Source organism: Elgaria multicarinata, chromosome 3, assembly GCF_023053635.1.
Source record: "Elgaria multicarinata webbii isolate HBS135686 ecotype San Diego chromosome 3, rElgMul1.1.pri, whole genome shotgun sequence".
NCBI lineage: Eukaryota > Metazoa > Chordata > Lepidosauria > Squamata > Anguidae > Elgaria > Elgaria multicarinata.
Genome location: NC_086173.1, coordinates 45,937,809 through 45,964,826, shown reverse-complemented (window position 1 = coordinate 45,964,826; position 27,018 = coordinate 45,937,809). Strand labels below are relative to the sequence as shown.

General features: G+C 49.1%; 1 protein-coding gene across 3 annotated transcripts in view; it reads right to left on the bottom strand.

Annotated features, from left to right (window-relative positions):
* AATK (apoptosis associated tyrosine kinase) overlaps positions 1 to 27,018 on the bottom strand; it is a 73,152-nt gene continuing 46,134 nt past the window's right edge. The window contains exons 3-15 of one of the 3 annotated variants that reach the window (XM_063120108.1): positions 24,899 to 25,042; positions 22,686 to 22,827; positions 18,901 to 18,980; positions 17,707 to 17,825; positions 14,782 to 14,869; positions 14,117 to 14,250; positions 10,981 to 11,065; positions 10,335 to 10,456; positions 8,897 to 9,046; positions 4,585 to 7,528; positions 3,907 to 4,069; positions 2,759 to 2,992; positions 1 to 700 (exon numbers count right to left, since the gene is read on the bottom strand). In XM_063120108.1, the coding sequence (XP_062976178.1) occupies positions 672 to 700; positions 2,759 to 2,992; positions 3,907 to 4,069; positions 4,585 to 7,528; positions 8,897 to 9,046; positions 10,335 to 10,456; positions 10,981 to 11,065; positions 14,117 to 14,250; positions 14,782 to 14,869; positions 17,707 to 17,825; positions 18,901 to 18,980; positions 22,686 to 22,827; positions 24,899 to 25,042 (4,434 nt within the window). In that variant the 3' untranslated portion in view covers positions 1 to 671. Of the gene's footprint in view, positions 701 to 2,758; positions 2,993 to 3,906; positions 4,070 to 4,584; positions 7,529 to 8,896; positions 9,047 to 10,334; positions 10,457 to 10,980; positions 11,066 to 14,116; positions 14,251 to 14,781; positions 14,870 to 17,706; positions 17,826 to 18,900; positions 18,981 to 22,685; positions 22,828 to 24,898; positions 25,043 to 25,258; positions 25,535 to 27,018 lie in introns of those variants that run through there. The other 2 variants (XM_063120107.1, XM_063120106.1) reach the window with 2 other exon arrangements.

Below are 27,018 nucleotides of genomic sequence, written 5' to 3'. Positions count from 1 at the left end.
CTCTCTTGGCTTTTTCCATATTGGCTGTACAGCCCAACCTGATCTCTTGACGCAGCACGCAGAGAAGGCTTGCAACCACCACACCAGAAAGAAGTACCAGTGCTTGGGGGGCCAAACTGAAGCCGGTCTAAACGGCACAAGGTGCAAGGCTCGATGCTCTCCTTCTGTATCCCACGCCAGGTTTGGAAAGAACACGTGACAAGCTTACAGGACAGGCAGGAGGTGGCGTCTCAAGGCGATATCCCAACCTGGGAAGCCAATGTGGGTCAAAACATCAAGAGGCATGAGCTAGAGACAGGGGTATCGAAACGGCTTGGGTGGAGGGGCAGCAACGTTAGCGAGGTCACAGATCTACCCTTTAAATGCTATAGGTTCTATATGTCTATATGTCTATCTGTACACACATACGTACGCACACACACACACACACACACACACACACTCATCCAAACGCTCAGCACAAACCGCCTCGCTGTGGGGCGGCTCCAGCGTAGCAGCAGTCAAGATCCATCTGATAAAATCTGCCTCTTAAAAAAATAGAGCGAGGCCCCCACAGAGTTCTTCTGCTCCACCCAGGTTCTGGGCCTCAATTCTTACTCCTTTGCCCTGATGCAGCAACCCAAGCTGTAGGGGGCAAGATGGGAAGTCCAAAAGGAGACATGTGGCCAAGCTCACTCTCTGTCGCCGTTTTCGCTGCTGCCTAGAAAAGGGGAAGAGGCTGAGTTAGCAAATGAGAAGGCACTTAGAGACCTTATGTAGCCCTTTCTCCTCATAGCTTCCTGCACGGCAGACCTCTATACCCTATCCCAGCCAGCCCCTGTGTCTATGCCAGTGTTATGGTTATTTCCCTCTCTTCTGATTTATGTCATAAAGCTTGCAATTAAAGTGCACCCAAATCAGAGAGAGAACAGCCGTGGCTGCAATCCTATACACACTTACCTGGGAGTAATTACCACTGAGCTCCGTGGGGCTTACTTTCCAGTAGACATGCATAGGATTGGCACAGCAGCCTGGGCTAAGAAATTCCATCTCAGAACAGAGTTTCTTGCAATCAGATTGTCTGCCTACAAGGCCTTGTTTCCATTACATGTCGGAGCTACAGAAATCAGCCTGTATTCCACTTTTGGTGTAGTAGATAGGGGTCCTCTGCTACAGGGCAACCATTTATTTGTGAATTGCTTAGCAAAGTGGAAAAAAAAAGTGGGGTGGGAGCTTGCGTACTTCTTTTCACATGGGGAGATGTGCAGGCTCCAAACATGGGGGGAATTTGTGTACCTCCTTGCTGGGGAAATTTGTGAGTTCCCTTTTCAACCATACAAGTTTTAGAAAAAAGCATATCTGGCCAAAGAGAAATCTGTCATTTGTCTTAAAGCAGCCATCACATCTGTCCCTTTAATAGGAAAGCACTTTAAGGGAGCAATCCTGTGCTCTGTGGGAAGGCTGTTCAGCTACTGTTGGATGCTGTTGACCTCCCTCTCTGCCTGGAGAGGTGGCTTCTAGGTGACAGCAGAGCTTTCTACTGCCAAGGCTGTCCCACCAGTGGTGTTCTGCTGGTAGTGGGGATGAAAATGGGGTGGTTTGGAGGAAGGATCCTAAGCTCCCTTGTTCCTCTGACATCCTTCCAAGCAGAGCCGGAAACTATGCCAGCCCGAGCGCTGGCACAGTAAACCTTCTCACATGGCATCCAACGGGAGAGAAAGGGGGAAAGGAGAAGACCCTCCCCTCCCCGCCGCACCATGCTGGCACAATTTATTACAGTTGGACGTGTTTTGGAACACAGGCTTCCTTCTTCAGGAGCCATCTTAAACATTCAAGTTCTGTGAAATGGCTGAAGCAACTTGCACAAATACTTAGCTGTTTGGCTCCACGAGGAAGCTAAAGTGTGACCTTTTGCTGTTAGCTGAAACAGTAAGGAACTATTGATAATTACTTTCTACAAAAGGAACATGAAATCCCTGAATTGGGATTTGCAAAACTGCTTTTCTTATTGTGTCATTCACTTGTCTATCATTAATTGTACACTTGGACATGAACATAGTGGGTTAATGGTGGGATTTTCTTAGTGAATATGTCCACATGAATGTAAGGACACCAGCATACTTGGAGGAGTTACTCAGAATGGTGTGTCCTATTCAGATATGTCTTAAGAATAGGAGTACACAATTTCCTTCCCAGCCTCCATGGATCAATTCAGTCAATTCATCCATGTGTATCCCAGGATTTGTCTTGGCTCTGCTTCCTACAGAGCAAGAAATCACTCTTTGGTGGACAGAGGAACTTTTGAAGGGGAAACAAAGGGCCTTGACCTCTAAGTTTTACAAAAATAGTTCTGGATTATGGCCACATACACACCTTTAAGGAGGAATTCATATTGCTGCTCCTTCCGTTTATTTAATCACTGTGTATATTGCAAAAGTTTCTTAAAAGTGCCTTTGGTAAACTGAAATAATTCTAGATAAACATGGCCTCAGTGGAATTCATCTTTATCTTAATTTCAGGATGCAATTAAGTGTCACAGGCAAAAGCACTAGAACTCCCATAGAAGTCAAAATGCTCTTCCGTTTCCCATTCAACAGGTCAATTTCCCTCCTTTATTTCCTGGTTCCGATCTTGTGACATCTACACTAGGTCATGTGGCTTGACAGGCCACATGACCTAGTGTGGTCCAGTTACCACTGGCTCAAGGGCAGAAAAAGCTTCCAGAGACCTCTGGATTAGCCACTCCTCACTGTCCCTCTGCTATTTGAATGCACCTTACCTCCTACAGACTTGACGTCTGAGTCGGTGACATGTGTGATGGAGAACCGTGACACTGGGGCAGGTGAGACTGTGAAGCGTGAAAACTGGATGGGCAGCACTTGCTTCTGAGCTGGCACTAGTGTAGATGGCAGTCTGGGGAGGGCAGGCTCAGGTGCCACTGATGTCAATGACGACATGACGGAGGAGTTCACTGGCATGAGTGAGAAGTCATCTTCCCAATCAAATCCACCACCTGGAGTGGAAAAGAAAGACACAGAAGAAGAGTAAAGGGCTAGCCTGAGTCCCACCCCATGTTGGCTGCTTGGTAATGCCACCCCCCTCCGCTACAGAGCTCCTAGAACCCAGAAGGACTTGCTAGGTAATGTGCACTCTTGTATCGCCACACTCTATTCCCCTCTAGTGGCCAAATACAAGTAGCTTTAAGTGAGTAGTTTTTTGGAGCCAAGCTCAGAAGGCCGGAAGCTCCTGCCCCTAAACTGTGAACCAAGGGACGTGGTGCAAACCGTAGAGAGCGAGAAAATGCAAAGAGGCTTTCTGCTCCCAAGTTCATCATGGACTCGTCAAAGAGCATGTGGGTAGAAATAAGCCTTTTCTGAATGAGGAAGATGGGTAACAAAGGCATCCTGAAACATGGTGGCTGTTCATGACAGAGAGGTCTATCAATGGCTATTAAGAGATGGAGTGCCATTGGGTATCAATTTCTGGGAAGCAACATCAAGAGAGAGCTGTTGTCTTGAAGACTTACTTGAGGGCTTCCTAGAGGCATCTGGCTGGGCGTTAGGAGATACCGGATAAATGGACTGGTGATCTGATCCAGCAGGGTTCTTCTTATAATGGAACTGAGTAAACTGCTACAGGTAAGGGACAGGCAATGATGACAGTGACAGACCCCAAATAAAGGATATGGTTCCTTTTTTATGTGGAATGCATCCACAATTGGACAACCAAGGTGAGTATGTTCATCCTGCCAACCTCGCCCATTGTGTTCTCAGCTACCCCTAGCACACACACACAGGGAGTTGCATGCTGTTATACCGAGGAGCAAGGTAAGGCAGGCTGAGTTCAAGAGAATGGTTCGCGTAGCTGCTGTGATGCAGGCGGAATGAGGACCCCATAGCCCTGTTCAGTTCTCCGTCTGAAGCCTACCCTTACTCTCTTCAGAGGTGCTCCCTTCCGAGGAATTGTTGGGTGTGTCTGTCCTGTCTGCTGGGCTTGAGGAACCGTTGCTCTCCTTCTGCATGGGCGGTGCCAGGGGAGGCTCTGCCACTCCTGGGAAAGGCTGTTCTGCAAGTTCCTTCGTGGGGCTTTCCTGAATGCAGGAGACATGATGGAGATCATTATACCATGGGAACATCTGAGGTGATTCAGGTTACCTTCCCAGGAATCAGCACTTCAACTCCTTATTTGCCTGGCACTTTCTGCTCACAGAGGCTGTGACCATAATAAGCCCCATCCCATCTCTTTCTAGCCAAAGAAGTGTGACATTTCTGAGTCACTAAGTTAAGAGCTGTGGGGTGTTGTGTTTTGTTTTAATCTGAGGATCGAGTTTAAATTAAGTTTAGCAACAATAGAGAATGTTTGGGCATTTCAACCATTTGGGCTTACGAAGTTATGGGTAAAGCTTAGGATATACTTGCAAAATATGGACCGGTGTACTTCAATTAAGAGTCTAATAGATGACACCAAATACGTAGAGGTCCGTAGGGGTTGTGTTTTTGTTTTTAACAGAGGATGCAGTCTGTGTTACCTGGAGCCTTTTCTGGTTGTTAGGCTCTCTCCACCACCACGACCACCACGACCACCACCCCAGCCCTAACAAGTCACCTGGTCAAAGAGGTAGACAGTGACATCTTCAATGAAGGAGACCGCTTTCTTCTTGCGTTCAAGGTCGTCACAGAAGGTCTCCACCAACAGGCTGGGCATCTTGAGCAGACTGCGCAGGTTACGAGCACTGTGGCTCTCGGCCACCACGATGGGGACAGTGGGTGCCTCCTCCTCGCTCTCCTCACTCTGGTCCTGGATGTTGTAGCACCGCAGTTCCTCATCTGACTCATCGCTGTCCTCTGTGTCCTCTTCCTCTTCTTCAAGATCCGTCGGGACAGATAAGTGCCGGGATGGCACTGGCACCACCGACAGGTCCAGTGAGAGCCCGGGACTGCTCTGGGTCTCCTCAAGACAGCCAATTCCCTGCACTTCCCCAGGCTGCTCTGCCTCCCTTACCACACTCTCCAACCCTCCATTCCCTACAACCACATCTTCCCCACCAGTTACAGCAGGAGCCTCTAGACTCACAGCCACGGGAGACAAGAAGAAGGATCTGGTTTGGGGGGCTGGGGTCTCAGGCACGGCAACTGTACCGTCACTCTTGAATCTGGATGAGTTTGAGTCCAGCTCATCATCAGCAACTCCATTCACCAACAGCTCTTGTGACAAACCTTCCCTTGCACCCTGCTCCTCAGTCACTGGGGAGATGCACCCCAGACTGTCTCCATGTGGGCAAGTCAGATCCACACAGGGAGGCCCAGAGTCGCCTGCACTGCCATTTTGGTCAGGGTCCTTCCCCAGGCCTTCGGTGTCTGTCTGGGAAACCTCAGGCCCCTCAGAACCATCACTGTCACCTTCCCCATCCTCCCGAGTTCCCCCTTCAGTGTCATAGTCAGAGAAGTAGGCCGAGTCCCGGTAAGGGTTCTTCTCGTCTAAGCCCTGCAGCTCAGCACTGAAGGAATTGGAGAGGCTTAGCTCCTTGGCTGGGCCCTCCCTGTCATCCTGCAGCTTCCCTAGCTGGACAAATGTTTCAGGCTCTCGGGGCTCGTGAGGCTCCTTAAGGACAAATTCAGGTGACTCATAGTTCTCTGTATCGTAGCCACTGTCCAGGGCCTTGGGCTGGCTTGAGGGCACATAGGCTATGGGGCTGAAGGCTTCACAGGAGCTGGTGGTCGAAGGGATATCCAATGACTCCAATGAGTCAGGGGTCCCCACCTGCTTCTGCAAGGACTTGAAGGTGGGCATTATATCCTGTCGTTCAGGGCCATCAACTGGGAAGTCAGTAAAGACTCCAGACGTCAGCTCCGCCGTATCCTCATCACTGGCCTCATCTAGGTCAGGAAAGCTGGTGCTTGAAACAGTCTTGTCTGGCGTCCTGTCCTGTTCACTGTTGATGCACTTGCTGCTTTCTAGGTGGATCTCCTGTGGCACCTGAAGTGGGCATTCAGCTGAGGACTCTGCGGCAAGGATAGGGTCCTCTCCAATTCCTGGTGTTTCAGCTATTAACTCATCTGGCACAGTTATGCCCACACCATCCATGCAGTTGGCAGGTTCTGGCATGGATGAGGATGCCAATGCCACCAAATCTGTTTCCCCCAGTGGTGGAGTGGTGACTTGATGGAGGTCCACTCCACTCTCAGTCAAGGGATCGGTGGCATCCCCAAAGCTGGCATCTTCAGCTGATGTTCTTTCTTCTGCAGGTGAGTCAATGCCTGGACACAGAGAACCTGTGTGAGATGATGCCACGCGCTCCCCACCCAGCAGGGCTGCTCGCAGGTCTCTGATCCCTAGCGTCGGCTCGTCCCGTGGCACTATGCACAGTGGCTCTGCCATGAGCCCCTGGAAGGTAATCATGTGCCGGTAGCACCAGCTATCATTGGCAGGTGGTTCGCACGGTGGCAGCGGATGGCTGCTATTGTTATTGGCCGAGGTATTGGATGTCCAATGCTTGCTGGATGAAGGGGATTCATCATTCTCAACTTCTTCACTCCTAGGACTATAACTTGGGTTTTCCTCCTCCTCCTGCTCCTCCTCCTCCTCCTCTTCCTCCAGTTTCAGAGTGACAGAGTCTGAAACGGCCTCCTTGTAGGTGTAGGTCACTGATGGCGACACCCCAAGTGGGTCCCCAAAGATGCTCTTCTGCACAGCTGGAATGGGCCATTCAGAGGCACTGGGCTCCTTGAGCAGGAAGTGCTCAGCACTGTCCTTCGGGGAGGCCTCATCATAGTACAGGACCTCCTTGTCCCCTTGTCCTCCATAGGAGTAATAGTCAGGGGGCTCCCAGTGGCTGTCACTATGTGCTGAGTGGCCCAGAAGCGGCTCCATGGTAAGCGAGACAGTGGGACTATTATTTGAGTCACAGTGGTCCTCCTTGTTTTGCCAGCGGGAGGAACGGCCAAACTCCGGGCTATAGGAGCACATGGTGTAATCCAGGTCCGTCCCACTGCCCTCAGAAGCTGCCTCCTCAATGCGGATGTAGTACTCACTGTTCAGGGAGGGGCTGTGCGCACTCAGCACAGGCACCACGCCCGGCGTGTGCAGCCCAGGGCAGCCTTGCACTTTGCACTCGTAGCAGGAGGGCGAGACCCCAAGACTGAGGTGGCCCCCGCCACCCCTTCCGCCGCCGCTGCTGCTGGCCGCATAGTAGAGCTCATGGTAGCGTGCGGCGCCACGGGGGCTCATGGCCGAGGCTGGCAGGTGCTCGGCTTTGCCTTGGTCCCACTTGTACTCGAAGTTGAGGCCGTGGCTCGTCTCCATGACCGTTAGGACGTCATCACCGTCGTTGGAGAAATGCTCCAGGAGGGGGAAGGATGAAAGCTCGACGCCCATGTGGCTGGAGCCGGAGCCTCCACCCCCTCCGGGCTTCATGGAATTCCAGCGCCGCTCAAACTCCTCCTCCACTTCCGAAGCCCCCTTGGCACACAGGTACGAGAGCAGGAGGTGCACCTCCTCCGCTGTGGGGCGCTGCTCTGGCTGCAGCCAGCAGAATTGCATCACCTCATACCTGTGAGGAGAGAGAACAGGGCAGTGGTCAGCCTGTTGCCCTGCTGCTCCCAAGGCCGTGCCCCTGATGAAGCCCTGTGTAGAGATGGCCTTGCGCTAACAGTCCCACCACCCACTGCTTGCTAATCCAATTCCACTTGCTGCACTTCTCTTCCATGCCACCCTCAGCGGCCCCAAACAAATCACCCTTTAGACAAATCACCTTTCCCACCCTGGTTCCTTCCAGATGTTTTGGACTACAATTCAAAGTGTTACTGTCCATTGTCCATGGTGTCTGAGTTGAAGTCCAAAACAGCTGGAGGGCACCAGTTTGGGAAAGGCTGCTTTTGACACTTAACTTCCTTTGCGCGCATGCGCACACACACACACACACACACACACACACACACACACAGAAAGAACAGCAGCAGTTTTGTAAACACATAGCTTCTTCTCTATCTCAGCCTGTGCCTTCCACTTGACACCTAGATGGTTGTCCTTGAAGGCAGAACTGCATCCTCCAACAGCTTATGGAGAGAGGATATAATGACCAGCAGGGTAGTTCACGAGAAGGATTTAATTCATGCACGTAGTTGAGCTCCACTCTGATCCTGGGTGATCCCTCAGGGTTATAGCCATAGGCTGGCCAGGGTTGGGTGGGCAGCAGCGCCCTCTCTCAGCTTTCATTTTAAAAAAAGAAGTCTCTCGCTCTTGCAGAGAAGGAAGTGGAATGTGCTGGCACTGTTCGGTTTAAATAAAACTTCAACCTCTTAGGCTGCCTGAATTTATGGGCTGGCTGTTCTGCAGTGCTTCTCCATCCATGCAGCCCTGCCATCATCACCACCACATTTCTGGCTACAGGCCTTGCTTGAGCCCATTATTCCGTGCAGGACATGGAATAACGGGCTCAAGTTAAAGGAAGCCAGATTCCGGCTGGACATCAGGAAAAACTTCCTGACTGTTAGAGCAGTACGACAATGGAATCAGTTACCTAGGGAGGTTGTGGGCTCTCCCACACTAGAGGCCTTCAAGAGGCAGCTGGACAAGCATCTGTCAGGGAAGCTTTAGGGTGGATTCCTGCATTGAGCAGGGGGTTGGACTCGATGGCCTTGTAGGCCCCTTCCAACTCTGCTATTCTATGCTTCTATGATTCTTACAAGATGACGGGCATGACAAGCCAAGCTTGCAACTTAGCGAACTGCTAATGTGCCCACTACTGCTGACTAAGGTGGGAACCTGGCACTAAGGAAGCTTGTCAACATCTGCCTGCACAAGTGGTCCCTAAAGGCTGGCCTCAGCCATGTTTGTGCTGCGCCAATCGCCATCCCTCTCTGCCCCTCGGGCGAAACCACGCCCTCCGGGGAAGCCCCTTCCCCACACCTTCACTCACCAGCGGTCAGACAGGGAGAGCGGGAGTTGTGGCTTGGGAAGCTTAAGCTGCTGTTCCTTGATGGCATAGGTGAGCACCTGGCGGTCCGAGTAGTGAGAATAGGGCTGGCCGCCCAGCTCAAAGAGCTCCCAGATGGTCACACCCAATGACCTGTCAAGAAAGAGATGGTCAAAATGCACAGAGCAGGGAATGCTGCATCGAAGCCAGGGTAGCCTCACGTTTATTTATCTAGAGAATGGGGGGGGGTTTCCTCCAGACAGATGGCTCCTAGTGCTATCAATCAAAAGACATTGTGTAGCTGCCCTCCATGGTAGAAAAAGCAATCTTAGGGAGAGAGGGGGGAAAGGGGACGTTTCAGTAGGAGGGGAGGGACCAGAGAACTACTCTGAGTCCTCTCCAGCCTCCTTCCCCCTTCCAAAGCAGCATCAGTCTGGTAAGAAATGCACAGGTGGGAGGACAGGGAGGTGAAGATTTCCTCCACCGCTCCTCCCACCCTGCACTGGATGATCAGACACCTCCAAGCTCCAAGAACTTAAACCTGGAAACAGGCAATTCGTTTCATAATTTGGGGGGCACCCCCCAAAATCCCACTCCACGGTTGCTACCATCCTGATATATTCTATTGGATAGAAGATGGTATCTTAAAGAGTGTGAAGGATACATGTGGGAAAAGATGCTCTTTTAAGTGTCCCCGGCCCAGACTATAAAAGACGTTAAAGGCAAGCGTCAGGATCTTGAATTTAGCTGGTAACCTGTGGAGCTCACATAAGATTGGTGTTATATGGTCCCAGAAATCAGTCTGGCTGCTGCATTCTGGCCCAGTGGCATCTTCTAGCAACGTCCAAGAGCAGCCATAAAAGAGTTTGTTAGATACCACACAAGCCATGCTAAATCACGAAGAATATCCATTGGCACTTGTTTCACTGGAATAGCTCTTTTGCAAGCCACGCACTGTAGGAGGACACTGCCCCTGGTTCCTCTGCTTGGGGAAACTGGACTCATCCTCCCAAATTTATTTATTTATTACATTTCTATACCGCCCAATAGCCGGAGCTCTCTGGGTGGTTCACAAAAATTAAAAACATTCAAAGTATAAAACGACAGTATAAAACCATACTATAAAATACAATATAAATATTGTATTTATAAATACAGCAGCCTTTCCCAACCTGCTGCCCTCCAGACCTTTCAATGTATAACTCCCGGCATTCCTGACTATTGGCCATGCTGTCTGGGGCTGATGGGAGTTGGTCCAAAGCATTTGGAAGGCAGCAGCTGCCACCCATCCCACCAGTTTAGGCACTGGCTTACGGGTTGTGGCCTACGGATCAAGCTGTGTGGGACTCTGATCGCATTTTCTCTTCTCTCAGCTCCATGTGAACCCTGTACTTGGCCATTATTCCATCCCCAGCTCCACACCAACTGTGGTTTTTCTCACCAGATATTGCTGGTCTTGGTCTGGTCGACGATAAGCAGGTTGCCATGTACCTCATCGATGAGTTCAGGTGCCACCCAGCGTAATGGCACCCAAAGTTGGTCAGCCGTCACAAAGTAGTCATCCTGCCGGGCATGCAGGGCCAAAGCGAGACCATGTCAAAACGGCACCAATAGAAACTGTAGTCAGGCAGAGTCAGCCCACCCCCTCTGTGCCATTCCAGAGCCAGCCCAGCCCACCCCCTCGGCACCATTCCTATTCCAGCCCCACTCCTTGCCAACAATGGGAGCATTCAAAGAGCTTTGCTGATGGAAAATACAGCTGGCTCCACTAGGCCTATGCCCCACCTGCTCCTGTCCCTTTCACCTCCCCCACTCAGCTTGGGCACATTGCCCTATTGTGCCCATAGCTGTCCCCACACTGTCCATTTCATGCATGCATGCTTATAGGGCCCTATGCATGGGTTTGTCCCTTTTCTACGTTTCTCTACTGCCTCCTCTCCTCCTAGATGCTTGCCCTCAGGGTCAAGACATCCCTCACCCTAACAGGGCTGCTCTCCCTGTCAGCCTCACAAGCCCTGTGTACAAGCTCTGACCAGTCCCTACACTGAGTGCTCCCTGCCCGTCTCCCTACACCAGAGCAGACTTACTTTGTATTTGCAGTGAGAAAGACCATAGTCGCCGATTTTGACAGTCAGGTCAGCCGTGAGTAAGCAGTTCCGCAGCGCCAGGTCACTAGACAAAAGAAACGCCCAGCTGAGATTACACAACGGAAGGCAGGAAGTGCCGGACCGGCCAGGAGAGTTCATGCATTCATTGTGACCCAAATCAGGTCTGCAGCAGAATCACTGGGAGTGGGGAAGGACTAACCAGATGTGCTGGGACAGAATCCCAGATCTAACCCCATTAGGCAACATGGCTCACAAACAATGAATATCTCACTAGCTACTGTGACATGTAAAAAGTCAAGACCACAGAGAGCAGTGGCATTCAAGTCACCCTATAGCAGCCCCACACCAGCCTGAGCTCATTAAAATGTCTGTTTATTCAATCGTTCAAACCCTTTACCCTCCTCCATTCTCCTGATTTTCCAGGAAGCTGTATTTTTGAGAGATGCAGTATTTTGATCTACTTTGTCCCAAGACACAACTGATCCCACTGAGAGAGCTCTGATACCCTTAGGAATGTCATAGGAAGTTGAACTTTGCCAGGTACAGCTTTTGCTATCCCATCAAGGCAGTGATAGGAGATACCACCCCTGGTGGAAATCATCCTTCTAACAATTCTTTCTATGTAGTGTATAATATCCAGAAGCAGTATACAACATGGAATCTGAAATCCTGGCTATCTTAGCTTCTGTCTCTGAGCATTTCATCCTTTTTTCTTACAGAAATGTTTGAAAACGTAAGGATGACATGTTTGCCCTAAAATCCAGAGCTCTTTTTTGGGCATAAGAATTAAAATCAGGGCTTGACTAAGCCTGCCCAAATTCCTGGGAACTGAATCCAGGCGGATACAGCAAGCAGCCCCCACCTTGATCTGGTTCACACCCCTAATTCCCTCCTCCTCCCGCAACCCCATCTCCCTCTCCCAGGAGAAAAACTGGGGAAGGAAATAGATGTAGCTGGCAACAGAAGGGTCCCTAGAAAATGAGAGACTCCTGCTAGGCCTTTCCTCCTTCTCAAATTGCTGGGAACAGAGATACTGCCTGCATAGTGATGCTGACAGCATCATTTTCCACCAAGGGTAATGATGCTTGTAGTTCTATCTGAGCGAGCCCTCCAGTGCCCATGACATCAATCCCCTTCCTCAAGTGGTGCTTCCAGATGGAGTGCTCCTGTGCTAACAATCAGAAGGCACTGAGCAGCTATTCGGTCTTTCTTTCCTTAGTAGATTCTCTGTAGTAAGTAAAAAGATGCATGAAGCGGTGGGACAATATGGGAGGGATAGGAGTAGAACAAGATAATGTCTGGAGCCACCCGTGTAAAATTCCGTGAATGAGGCAGGGCGATGGGAGCACCCAAAGGGAATTCCTGCCCTCTACTTGGTGGCAGAGGCTGTCTGACGTTTCAAGTTTTCCTGTTCTATGCTCAAAAACCCTTTAAAGGTTTTAGAGCAGGGGTGAGCAACTTGTGGTATTGGACAGCAACTCCCACCAGCCCTAGCTAGCACAGCCAGTGGTGAGGGTTCATGGGAATTGCAGTCCAACAACATCTGGAGCACTACAAGTTGCCCATCCATTTTGGAGCAATTATTTATTTAATTTATATCCCACTTTCTGCCAAAACGCAGCACTCAAGGTGGCACTCAAAGCCATTCTTCAGCACCCACAGACGTATTTCTCTAACTTTGCACAGGTGCCTCACCAAAGGCAATCCACACTTTAAAAGTGAAGTGCTTCAAACACACTTGTCTTGCTGTAATCTTCTAACAACCAGGCAAGGTAGGGCCAGTATTGTATACAGATGGTCTTTCCTAAGACCGGCAAGTGAGCTCATGGCAAAGGGGAAACTCAAACTTGGTGTTCCTAATTTGTAGCTTATCCGCTTCGTCACTACTCCATCTCAATATGCCAAGTCTGCTATGATTCCTTTTCCTCCTGTCCCTAAAGGATGGTCCATCATCCGAAGATGGCAGCGCTCACCCTCTTCAACAAAATCACTGATGCTGGAGTCTCCGAGTGCCACTCACTCAGCACCAGGATATTGTTGATGAGGAGAAGCAAGTGATGAGAGAAGAAAGCAGGAGCTGCAGAAGTGTCCATGGTGGGCTGGTTCCTTGCTGTGAGATAGATGCTGGAGCCCATGTTCCCAGGTGAGGGAAGAGAAAGCACGCTGTGGCAGGGTTGGTCATTCAAGTTACACATAGCATACTCGACACCTCCCCACAGGAGGCCCACACAATATCTTAGGGCCAGCATTTTGCCTTAGGCCGCAACTCCCATCCAAGAACTCGATGTTTCCCATTCCTCAGACTCTTATCCGTTTCGTCCCACAGATCCTTTAGAAAAACTGCGCAGCACCCAAGTCTGCCTGCATCTCAGCAGAACACGCTGCTAGCGCAATGGGGAGCTAGCAGTTTAAAAAGCAATATGAAATTAGCAGAAATGCTCATTTCTGGAACAGGGCAGGTCACCTGGAAGAAGGAAGCTCTGCTGATATGTCCTGATCAGGTAAAAAGCATTTCTACTTGTTTCCAGGGTTGCTTTTTGAACTGCTAGCTTTTAGCTGCATGAGTGGTGGGTCCCGCTGGTGTAACAGAACGAGTGGAAGTGTAGCTGCCGTTGCAATATTGCATCCTGTCCTCTGATTGATTTATTTTTAAAATTGTAAAAAAGAGTCATTTCTCCTTCAGTATCCCACTACCCCATTCACCACCAGTTTTCAACACCCCATCTCTGGTTGACATCATACTAAAGTCTGATAAGCATGACAACCCCTTCCTTTGGGTAGGGACCATTGCTCCGTGGGTCGAGCACCTGCTTTGCACACAGAAGGTCCCAGGTCCAGTCCTCACCATCTCCACCTAAGGCTGGGAAAGGCTCCGGTCTCAAACCCTGCAGAGCCGCTACCAGTTTGTGTAGAAGATACTAAGCTAGTTGGCTTTGAGAGCTACATCTCCTGCTCCATGAACCGCTACGGGTGCAGCCTTCTTTTGTTCCTCCTCCTCCACTGGCTTAGTACTTTATACCAAGATCTCTGAAGCAACGCAAGAAGACATTTGTGCTCCTGCACATTATTTTTTTCACCACCCCCCCAGCTGAAAGTGGTAGGAACTCTCACTCACCTGTGTACGTAGTTGTTGCGGTGAAGGTGCAGCAGGCCACAGGACACCTCGCAGGCCATGCGCTGCAATGTCAGGGGGTCCGGAGCCAGTGCCTCGGCTGCATGGCAGCTCCGCAGGTATCCCTTCAGGTCACCCTGTCAGGGTGGCAGCAGCAGCAGCGTTACCCATGGCTACCACTGCCCGTGGACCTCTCTTGTGAGGTCTCAAGGGGTGGGTTGGAGAAGAACAAGAGAGAGAAAGCATCTCTGCAATGCAGTCAAAGGGGAGAGGCCATGCTCCAAAGAAGGCCCAGGGAAGGGGACAGTCCTGTGCACTCAACCATCCTCACCACGGAGAGGGTGGAGGGAGATCACAGAAGCTGAAAGTGCAACAGCCTTTTAGCCCAGCTTCAGATCTAAAGCAGGGACATCCACCCAAATCACTCCATTACAGATACAACTAGGCAAACTAGACCACATTACAGAGAGAGTAGGTACACTGTTGCAGAAAGGGACCTACTGAGGAAATGGCTTCTGACAACCCAAGCGTAGGTTAGGAGAGGGGATGTGGCATAAGCCCCCAAATGGATTTGGTTCATAGCGCTTACCTGCCCCAGAGGGGGGCAGGTCCTGAAGTGGGGCTGGGGGGGGGGGGGGAGAGGGGATTTCCCTCTGTTCATGACTCACCAGTGGGCAAAACTCCATCACCAGCAGGTAGGGTGTCACTTCTGCGCACTGGGCCAGGCACTGCAGGAGATTGGTATGCTGAAGTGCCCTGTACAACAGCATGGAGAGGGAGAGAGAGCAAGGAAGAAATGGGATTGGAAAGGAACAAGCCAGGGGAAAGGGTCCACAGCTGGGCTAAGGAAGGGCTAAAGAAAGCGTGCAGAGCTGGCAGAGGACCTCAGGATGGACTGAGGTGCATCAGCACTGCAGAGCAAGGGAAACCTGAAGAATCAGAGAGCAAAGGGGTGGGGAACAACTGAGGATAAACAGGAAAGCAAAGAGCAGTGGGAAAAGGATAGCCAGGACGAGGCAGTGGGCTAGACCTACAGGTGATGCCCCAGCCAGGTAGGCTGATAAAGAGGTCTGTTTCAGTGTGCCCTCCCCCCCACTCCTTTCCCTTTTCAAACAATTCATACAATAGGTTCATATAGGGACAGGGAGGGGCTCATATGACACAACCCTGGACGGGCAATGAATAAACGGGCCCTAAGTTGTGCCAGCTACCCCAGCACGGACTTGAACAATAGGGGTGTTGTTTGTTCATGAGTCAGTAGAGTAATTCATTGCCTTCCCAGCACCGTCCCGTCCCTCCCACGCCTCTGTCCATGGCCCTTGATTCCAAACTGCAGCCCCCTTGACTCCCTTCCAGCCCAGGGACATAGGCTGTAGATGACTTAGGACAGACTAGCTACCTCTAAAGGGTTATTACAGTCAGTCAGTCTGGTTTAAAGGAGTGGATTCTTCTCAGTTTCTCCCATGCGTGGGGTCCTAATATACATTCGAGATCATGGATACAAAACCAGAGAATATAAGTTATTCTGAATAAACGTTGTGTTTGAAAGGTGTAGGAATAGTTTAAGTTCTTGGGAAAGAGAAGCAAGGTTTTAGATGTAAGTCCTGCATCATACTAAAGATATATTAAGAATTCTTAGTAAGAGCAAATGTTCAGGTACTTGGGATTTATTGTAGAAGAACTCTCCCCACTGCAATTCATTAAGCTCCCGCTTTTACTGAAATTGAAGACTATCTTATTTCAACAGGTTTTTAATTTGTAACACCTTAAATATTTCTGTTGCCAGTAATGCTAGCTATTTTATGGGTGATATCCTGCTGCTTGCAGTTAATGCTGATTGTTGAGCTTTATATTTCTATGATTATGGGTTCCTACAACACGACAACCCACACTCAAGTTTGCGTGTGGGTTGTCGTTGAACTGTGAGCTGTCATTGAAATGTGGGTTACCATGTTCTGTGAATCTAGCTGCACTAGCATGGTTTATTAAACCATGTTTTGTTGATCATAGGCATCCCATGGTTTATTCTTGGGCTATGAACTGTGGGTTCTTTGTAGTTAATAAACCATGTTTTGTTAACAACCCACGTTTCAACAAAAACCTACAGTTCAACGCAACCCACAACTAACCCATACTCAACCTTGAGTTTGGGTTGTTGTGTTGTGTGAACGCAGTCATTTATGCTCTTATTCTTCGGAGGTGCTTACTGCCAAAGGCCCCAACATGGGTTTAGAGGTGTGTCAACCAGTTCTGGATGGGGTTACACTCCCCCTGAAAGACTGTGTTCACAGCTTGGGGGTGCTTCTGGATCTGTCACTCCAAATGACAACCCAGATAGATGCGACGGCCAGGAGTGCTTACTATCAGCTTCGGCTGATACACCAGCTGCCCCCCTTTCCTAGAGTTGAAAGACTTAAAGACTGGTAACTTTGAGGCTCGACTTCTGCAATGCACTGTACATAGGACTACCTTTGTGCCTAGTCCAGAAACCTCAACTAGTTCAAAATATGGCAGCTGGGTTGGTAAACCATGGGGCACACCAGTACACCTATTGCACCAACTTTAAAATCACTTCACTGGCTGCCAATTAGTTTCCGGGCAAAGTATAAAGTGTAGGTTATTACCTTTAAAGCCCTACATGGTTTGGGTCCAGGTTACCTGTGGGATCGCCTTCTCCCTTACAATCCACCCTGCACACTCAGGTCCTCTGGGAAAAATTTGCTTCAGTCAGCCAAAACTAAGCTGACAACCATTACCCAGAGGACCTTCTCTTCTGCCGCTCCCAGACTGTGGAATGGCCTGCCGGGAGAGATCCGCCAGCTTAATAGTCTTTCTGAATTTAAAAAGGCTATAAAGTCGAATCTCTTCTGGGAGGCTTACCCAGTTGAATTTTAAAATGTCTTAAAAGATTTTAGGATTTTAATAATGTATTAGTTTCTATATGTTTAAATCAGTTTTATGTATTTTATATTTTTGTATTCAGTGTTGTTCCCCACCTTGATCCAGAGGGAGGGGCGGATAAGAAATCATGATCATCATCTTTTCCACTCCAGCTCTAAGGAAGGGAAAGAACCCCAAGCCATGGAATGCAGTCTCACGTGATGAGACTCTCTCAAGATGATGAGGTAAATTCTGTGCTCTCGGCTAGAATGAGCCTTATCCTCTGTCTCTCATGTTTCGGCTTTGACTGGGCTTGTGAATGGCCACAGTGAAAGCAGTGCCAGCCAAAGACATGTTGCTGCCTGAGGCAAAATAGTAAATGGCAACCCCCACCCATCCAAAGCCAGCCAACTTATTTTGGTAGTTGAGGCAGAAAATTCTATAAGCACCTCTCCCATCCCTCAGTAAAAATCAAATAATTAACACAGTCTGCTGCCGGAGGCAGGCTGCCTGATTCTTCCTAATGAAAGGCCGATGCTGTGGGTTTACCATTGGTGGAATACATCTTGCAATCTTAATCATCCTCATACAAAATGAAAAAACAGAGAATGTGCCAACCACTGCAGCACCAAGGAATCTTTGTCTGAGAACAACAGGAACAAAAGACCCAAGACTCTGGCTGCTTCCTATGGCTCAAGGGGACAGGATCCTACCTGTATGGCTGGGCCTCTTCCAGGAACTGCATCTGATCTTGCACACTGGCACTGGCCTTGAGTTCCTTCACTACCACTTGAGTGCTGCTCAGCCCTGCATTCACCTCACCGAGGAACACCTAGAATGAGAGAGAGAGAAAGCCATATAGCCCATTGGACTGGGATCTTGGGCCTCTGCTATAGCACAGCGGCATTTGCATGTGGCATTATCTCTCCGCATCTGTCAGAGACGAAGGCTGCTGTAAAATTAAATTGCTAGATAAACAATCAGTTCAGTAACCACCGGGGCTAGGCCTCAAAGCCCAACCGAAGTTCCTGGTTCAATTGCAATTCTTCAGCAAGAATAAGCAGCTTCACGTCCTCTCCCTGCCTGTAGTTTTTCCAAATGGGACAACTTCCCCGAGTGACAAAAGTAACTCAGACTAAATTATGAAACTGTCTCTATATCTTGGAGCTAGATTTATTTTCTGTGCCTAGCCTGGATTTGCATATTACAACTGATTTCATTTATTCATTAAAAAACATTTATCCTGCCTTCCAGCTCTCAAGGCATCTTACATAAGATTAAAATGCACCACACACAAAAACAGGACTCCGTCTTGTTGCCCTACATTCCACCTCCACTAGTAAGAACACTTGCCTACATCGGTTTCTGGTCATCACATGACCCATGTCCACTACATGGGGCCAATTATCAAATACGATTTTAGAGGCAGGATGGTCGTGGTAGTGGCCTCATGTCAAATAATATTGATAAATAATATAGATAAATCTGCAAACGATCAGTGACTCATTGTTGTCTTTGTGAAAGGCGCCAACCCTAACCCTATTACTTTCACCTTCCCAACTTTCTACCTCTTAGGTCCCAGGAAGCCCCCTTCGCTTGGCTCAGCAATGACTCCCCCTTCTCCTTTCCAGTAAATCCCTCATTTCCATGCCCCAGAGTCAAAGCCAGCATTAAGACCTCCCTTTGTTGCCTGTAAATCAGATCGCGTGGCTCCAATCCCACTTGCCTATTAGAAATAGTCAAAGGACGACACTAAGGGGGACAGGGATAATGCACAGCTGCCCATGATCTCCACTCCCAAGTTTCACTCCATATGGCCTTTGATGCCCAGTTCCCCTTTCCTCTCCCCCCCCCCATCATGCTCTGTAAATCAATGATCTGGGATCAGCCCCAGGGCAGGAGCTTACCTTGCCAAACCATCCATGGCCAATTTCCTTGAGGTACAGCAGACTGTGGCGTCCCAGGTCAGTGGATTTGAGTAGCTGCACTGTGAAGGAGCATATAAAGCAGTCTGAACTTCTGCATGCTCTTTCTGGAACATTTGGTGCCCTGACTGCTTGAACCCAGTCTGGTCTCTCATTCTAGCTTCCTACAGAAGCAGCAGCCTGGGGCAGAAAGGCTGCCTGCAGGTTCAGATATACAGCAATCCACAGAGAGAAGCAGACCTCCCACCTCATGAGGCCAAGCTACTTGAGTTTGCTGCATCTCTGCCCCATCGGCGGAGCAGAGCCAGGAGCAAAGGTGGGTGGAACTCCCCCATACATGTGCACACAAGGAGACCTCTGCTACAGCCAGCCGTGCTTCCAAGCCTCCAGGCAGTAGAAAGCAGCTGCGCCGTGTCCACCCAACTGGGCAGTCCCATGTCCCCAAAAGCAGGCAGTGCCACCCCTTCGCCCCCTCAGTGCCAGACGCCACTGTTCCCGTCACATGGAGAAGCAAAGGCCCCATTGTTGTCCCCAGCAGTGGTGGCTGCAGCTGGACACTGATCCCATTCTCTACGAGCCCATTCAGAGATCACGCAGGGCTGCACCAGGCAAAACACTGTGGGCTGCACAGAAGGGAGCTACTGCGTGGCTAGCTGGCTTGACCTCTTGCCATCCTACCCTGTAGAGCAAGTCTTGGATTCCTGAGCTATTTCACAGGGGAAGGAATGCAGGGTCCGTGGGAGCTGGGGACCAAAAAAGCCTTTGTCTCTGATGTAGCGGGGGAGAGGAAACGCTCAGGTCAGGAGCAAGGAGCAACGTCTGCTGAAGTGAAAAGGGGAAGGTCAAATGCCCTTCATGGAGGCCAGGCTCTCCTGTAACTCATTGGTTCCTGCTTTGCCTCGCATGATAGCAGAGGAATCCTGGATGCCACCTGTTTTCCAGGTATCCCATTTAGGGAAAGTTCCCTGCAAAATCCTCTGGATCCCCTAAATAGAGATGCCCTGCCACCCTGAACCCACAAGATGGCACTATTAAGTCACAAGCTAGGGTGCTCATCTGAAAAACCAGAACCATAAAGAAAATACTAGTTAGAGGGGTACTGGAAGAACAGCAGTACAGTGCTCCAGCAATATCCATAGCACCTGAATCACAGGTACCCAGCACTTACTAAGGGAAGTGAACCATCTCTTCTCTTGTAACTGCACCTGGCACCCATGCACTAGAACTTTTCAGTGCTGGATTTGGAGTCTCTGTCCTTGGGGGACACCTACCAGTATCTAAAGTAGATGATAGGGTAGAAGGGGTACAGGGCTCCCATCCCATCATTGGTAGGTGCCATTATACAACACACACACTGCAACAGACTCTCAGATCTGAGAAGGCCTGTGATTAAGAATGGCTATGGTGGGACATGACTAAAGAGCAAAATCATTAGATGCTCTATGCAAGTTGCCCCCCAAACGGCAAACCTCTGCTCCCTCCTCTGCTGCAGCTGCTGCTGCCAATGGCAACGAAGCATCCACTTCACAGGACAGATGTGGGCGACGGCGGGAACCAAACCTCATGGTTGGAATGACGATTTGGTCCACATAGATACAGTATCCATCAAGCAGCTGCAAGTGGGCTGTAGGCACCAAGGCCAGCCATTCCTTTGAGGTGGGTGTAAAGGGGATGGAGTGTGTGTGTCTAGGCTTTCAATATATAATAGACTGCTGAGCTCATAAGAACATAAGAAGAATCCATCTAGTACAGCTGTCAGCCAGGAACCTACATGCAGGACACGGGTGCAACAGCACACTCCTCCCATGTTCCCCAGCAACTGGTGTACATAGGCATACTGTCTCTGATACTGGAGAGAATATCTAAGCAGCCTGCCTACACAATGGGGTATCTTGGAGCTTAGGCCTTGTGGGAAAAGGAGGATGCAGTTGGTGAGCCCCAGAAGTGGAATCCTCTGTAGTTCCCTGTGGATCCATACCATGTTTTGGTTGTTTTTTGACTGTTTGTTCATTAGAGACAATTGTTGCTGTATTAGACCCAGAACAAAGGAGGGGAGCAAATTGAATACAAAACAGCTCAGGCTATATGTTTACTGGACTTATATCTCTTGGTAAAAGGACAAAGTTTTCATTGGCATAGAACAAACACCCGGCATTCTGATGGTATGTTCTGTGTAACTCAAGGCTTTGGATATCTCTACAGTAATGAAGATACCATCTCATTTTGTAAAACTTACATACACCTTTTTAAAAAAGAACTCAAGGTGGCTTACAGCAATATATCAACCAATATAAAAACAAAACCACAACATTCATTAAACCAGCTTTATAGATATAAAAATACAATTGACATAAGGACCTAAACGTTCCAGCAAGCAGCAAGAGCCACAATCCATAAGGCTAAAAACAAAATGAAGGAAAATGGGAAAAACATTGACATATCCACATAAGATAAACAGAAACAACATTATGATATCCCCATAGAAGGGACATTTTCTTAACCAAAGGCCTTCTCTTAAATAACCAGGTTTTAAGCAGGAGCTTATAAATATGTAGACCTCGTTCACACACACATAATGGTAAACCATTGGCAGTTTAACCCATGGGTTTTCAGGGCCATGCAGCAGCAAGCAAGCGCACTGCCTCCCACCTGGTCATTGCTTCCACTTTCAATCCAGGTAGAAAACAATATAGGAATGCCTCATTCCTAGGTTGTTCAACGTGACATGTGAGCCTGGAACTCTGGGCTGTTGAGGGGGAACAGTCCAGGGTTTTAACCCATGATTTGTTGTTGGTTTAAAACTTTGGGTTGTTTCCCCTCAACAACTCAGAGCTCCAGGTTCACACATCATGCTGAACAACCTAGGAAAAGGGTGTTCCTGTATTGTTTTCTAAACCAAATGCAAAGCGGAAGCGACAAGCGGGTGGGTTGTTACACATATGATCCACAAAAAAGGCCCTAGGTCTTGTCACCACCTGCCACTCCTCAGATGGCCAAGGGATCTACAGCAAGGCTTCAGGTGATGAATGGAACATATGCGAAGGAACCTATGGAAGAAGGCAGTCCTTAATATTTTGTATTTATTACTGTTCAGCAGAAACTATCCTGATCACATATTGCAACTAAACCTCCACTTGCCTATGTGTAACTCCACTTGCCTATTTTCTTATTATCACATTTGCTTCTCCTCAATTGCCCATGGTTTTTGTTGATGCTACTCTATATGGCTGATGTTACTCTATGTATTATTATTTACTAGTAGTATAATGCTTTTCTTTCTGCGCTGGTGCCAGCTTGCTCTGGAACTCATATGTAAATTCACTGAATGCACATGATAAATGGTTCCACAGGGGTAGCCATGTTAGCCTATTGAAGTAAAAACAGAGTCTTGTTACACCTTAAAGACTAACTAATTATGGGATAGGCATCTGATGAAATGGACTATAATCTACAAAAACAAATGCCATGAAATATATGTTAAACGTATTTCAGGACCTTGTTTTTGTATGCATATAAGTTACCCATAGCACACTGAAATATCCAAATTGAAGGAGAACTTTTCACACACACACACACATGCACACACACACACACCTTAGTGAGAGATTCTAATCCTTCCTCATTATTGTGAGCACAGAACGTTGTGACTGATTAGTAGCACAAGAGTTCAAAGTTGTGCTTCTGTGTATACTGTGAGTGCAAAAGTCAACATTGCTAATACTAATAAGGAGACCAAAATCCTAAATACAAAGGCTTCAGTGGCTTACCTGAGCGTCCAGGTTGCCTGGACATGGGCAAGGAGACTTCGGTGAGAGGCAGAATGTAAACCTCAGGGCCATTCTGTGTGGCTGGTGAGCCCTGGGCCGAGAATTCACTAGCATATTCTTCTCCCTCAGTATTATCAAATTCCTGGGGGGAGGGTGAGATAGGTAGGGGGGAAAAGAGCCCAGCATGGGGCAGGGAAACAGTTTTATACACACAGAGAAGTGTAGAAACACACATTTGCCATCCCCACCCACATAACCCTACTGCTGTTGTAAGGATTATTGAAATAATGCAGAGGTGAAGCACTTACAGCTCTCTAAAGTATCATCAACATATTCACTTTCATTATCATTGTCATCTCACACACAGATGAGGAGGTATCGGCACACATACCAACACATAAATATAGGAAGGGCCACTATGGCAGATCGCATGCTGTGAATGCAAAAGGTCCTCAGGTTCTGTCCCTGGGATCTCCTGGTAGAGCTGGGAAAGACTGAAATGGTGGAGAGCTGCTGCCAGTATACCTGGTGCTTTCCAGATGTTTTGGAGAACAACTGCCATAATGCCTGACCATTGGCCATGCTGGCTGGGGCTTATGGGAGCTCCATTTGAAAATGTCTGGAGGGTACCAGGTTACCTACCCCTCCTGTAGACAATACTGACCTAGATGGGCCGATGGTCTGATCTGGTACAAGGAGCTTCTTACATTCCTAAATGCTCACATGGGGTGTGTGAAGGACTCTCTTTCACTCTTCTGCATACTTAAAGGGCGTAGCGTAAATAAGCACAAAAGTAGGGATGTAAACACACTGCTTTCCCTATGAACAGCTAAGGGAGAATACATGCAAATGCATGCTTGAGAAAATATACTCACAGCTCCCTCAGACATATGACTGACCTATACTAGCAGCCTATATAGGTTTTATGCCATTTTAACTGCATTGTCTCCCCCTACATGACCAAAGAATCCTAGGAAACATGGTTTTGATCAGCTGCTGTGAATTCTCAGTTAGAGCTCCATACTAGCATCATGTCTCCCTCTGAGCCACAATTTTCCTGGGTTTTCCTGGGGAGAGGGGATTGCTATTACACTGGTTTAAGGATCTGTACTGCTAATATGACCGTACCAGACTGAGGAAGAGGTAAGCACACTCTTAAAGACATAACTTTGTAATTCTCTAATGCAGGCCTGATTCATTCCTACAGTATGGAAATATTTGCTTGAAATGGAAAGATAAAATGTGAATTTTTGTGAACCGCCCAGAGAGCTCCGGCTATTGGGCGGTATAGAAATGTAATAAATAAATAAATAAATAAATGTGCAGCTCCCTGTGCAGCAAGCCATTTTTTGTGTGGAGCAAATCCCCACACAGTTTGGCAACTTTAACCATGCCACTGCAAACCCTGTTTTTTTTGGCGGGGGGCAGAAGAGAAGAGTACAGTGGAGACCCAATTCACACAATCAGCTTGCCATCTGGGATTGTACCCACCCAATTCAATTTCAAGCAGTCACCTAAACAGTGTAGAATACACCTGTGAACAGCGCCACAGGACACATGAAGTAGACAGTCACTCATACACTACCATCCAGAAACAAACACACCCCACTGAAACTCGGGGGGTAACAGAGACAGCCGTGCACTCACTCACACACTCCTTTTTTTTTCTTTCCACACAAACAATTGTGTGTGGGAGACTCAGAGGCTAGGTTTCAGGATGAGGCCCTGAGGGCCTAGGGCAACAGCTCCTAGGGCATTTAATGATAGCCAATTTTCAATTTCCTTCGAAAAGAAAAACATGCTCCATGAAACTAAGGCTGGAGAGAAAGCTTAAAAAAAAACAAAAACAGGACAGAAGCAAAACTGATGAAGCATTACCTTCCCAGGCTCTCCATAGGCTCAGCCCGGGAGCTTATCCCCACATGCAAAGCTCTGGAAGGTTACGGCCAAGTAATGGCCAGAGCCACTTCTTCCAGGCCTCATACCCCAGCCTCACCTCTGCATGGGAAAGCCAGCGAGCCCCCAGGACATCTGGATGCAGAGGGATAACCACCCATTGACCTGCCTAATTTGTCAGATTCCGTGATCCCAAGCTGGTGCCCTGAATTTTTATTACTTGTGTGATCAGTGGCGGCTGCTCTGCTCCCTCCTCCCTGCCCCCCAGTGAGTGAGAGACATAGTCATAAACACAGTTGAGGGAGAAGCAGCCTCACCTTAGTCAAGGGGCAGGGGGAGGGCTGCCCAGGGTTCCCCAGTTCTACATTACAGGCTGCTTTGGGCACTGTGCTGGCCCCCGTGCAGGGCAGACACCTCAAAACCATCCTCAGCCTCTTCTCCCGGGATTCGCTTCTCCAGCTCTAGGCAAGAGTGCCCAGAGAAAGAGTGTTAATAGATGCACCGCCCTAAAGTGCTCTGCTCCCCCAGCTACTGCCCACCAAGATAGATGCACACATACCCAACAAACCTTCCCATTCACCCATCCCACAACCCCCGCCTAAGGCTACAGCATCTCCACCCACCAAAATCTATTCCCTGCAGAAGTAAGCCAAGGGCCAGTAGGCATTTCCAGTTACCTGGACAAGCTTTTTCCCTCCACCGAAGGCTGCCCCTGCAATCAGGTAGGAAAGGGTGAGCATCACCCTTGTGCATCCTGCGCCATGGTGCCCTTGCACTGCTGCCGTTGTGGCGTTTCCATGAGGGAAGCATGGAGGCTGCTTGCAAACCTTATCCATGCCCCTATATAGGAGCGTAGGGGGCCCCTGAAGTGCTTCATTGTTCCCACAGCAAAACCTGGCCAGTGCTGTAAGCCATTAGCCCACGGGGACTGTCCATGACTCCAGTTTCAGCACCCCACCTCCTCCCTGGCCTGGCCGCCAAGAGCCTCCACAAGAATCTCAGCAATGAGGGAACACATTTCTCCAGCACATTCTGTGCCTGTGAGGTCACGTTACTGCCCACTCCCTGGTGGGCCATTCCAGGGCAGACTGCAGCCAAGCCATTCCAAGCCTGGGTAAGGGGAGGATCCCTGCTGGATTGAGAATTAAAGGAGAGATCCCCTCTCCCCACAAAGTACCAACTCCAGTAAGCAATGGCAGAGAGTTGTCCCTGATCCCACATTTGCAAGGGGCGACCCCACCTCCCTTCATCCCAACATACAGCATAACACACACAGCACTTTCTAGCTCCACATGGTGTCAACGGAGCTTGCACTGTCAGGGAGAGGAGAGCACTTTGCTATTTGAGCTCTTACCTGGAAAGGGTGCACTTGAAACTCTGCATTAAGGCAGTTTGTATTGTATGCAGAAATGCCTTAGGGTTCATCTCTTGATGAAACTGGTTCAATTGCTCCTAAAGAACTTGAAAACGTACCTTAATGCAAACTGTTCCAAGTGCACCTGCTGACCCTGTCCTCTCTCTCCTTTCCTGTGCTGGGGCCTTTCCCTCTCTCCTTTCCTAGGCTCTTACCTACATCTCTCAGCACAACACCTTGATTGCCAGGAAAGGATGGCGACACTGATTTCAGCCTCCCTATGGAGCTATTAAGGGCAATGTTGACAGGGAATGATGGGAGTTGTGGTCCCATCTTCCTGGAGAGCCTCAGGCTGGGAGAGACTGTCCTAACCCCTTTCCTTGGCTAATGCTCCTGCTAGCTCTGCACTGGAGTCTCTGAAAACTTGCCAAACATACCCCATCAATCTGCAGAAAGAGTGTTTCTCCATCACATAAAAAGTCACAGGAGTACATGCCAGGTCTAAACCTTGGCACAACAACCCGGGAAATAGTGAGATGGCACCTCTCATACATATGCACCTCTTCCTCTTCTCACTCTGAATCCTACTGCTTCTGTGTCGCCTTGGGCACAGAAGCAGTAGGAGCCAGTGCTCTATGGGGGAACCATAGAGCACATGCTTTGAATGCAAAAGGTTCCAGATTCAGCCCCTGGCATCTCCAGTTAAAAGGACCAGGTAACAGGTGATGGGAAAGACTCCCTGCCCAAGACCCTATGGAGCTGTTGCCAGTCAGTCAAGAGAAACAACCATTTGACCTGGCATAAGACAGCTCCCAAAGTCCTCACCTTTCCTGCCTCTTCCTCTGGGCTTGCTAGGGCTCATCAAGGCATCCCCCTGTTCCAACATGTTACCAGACAACTATCCCTTGCTGTGTTCTGAGCCTTGCTTCTCAGCACCCTCCTGCCTCTAGGCTTTGTTGACATCTGCCCTGCCTACATCTCATCCTCAGCCCACTGAATTCCTTGCTGGTTCTCTGCTACTCCTAATCCCTAGCCTGTTGCTTGTCATCTCTCTCTCTCTCTCTCTCTCTCTCTCTCTCTCCC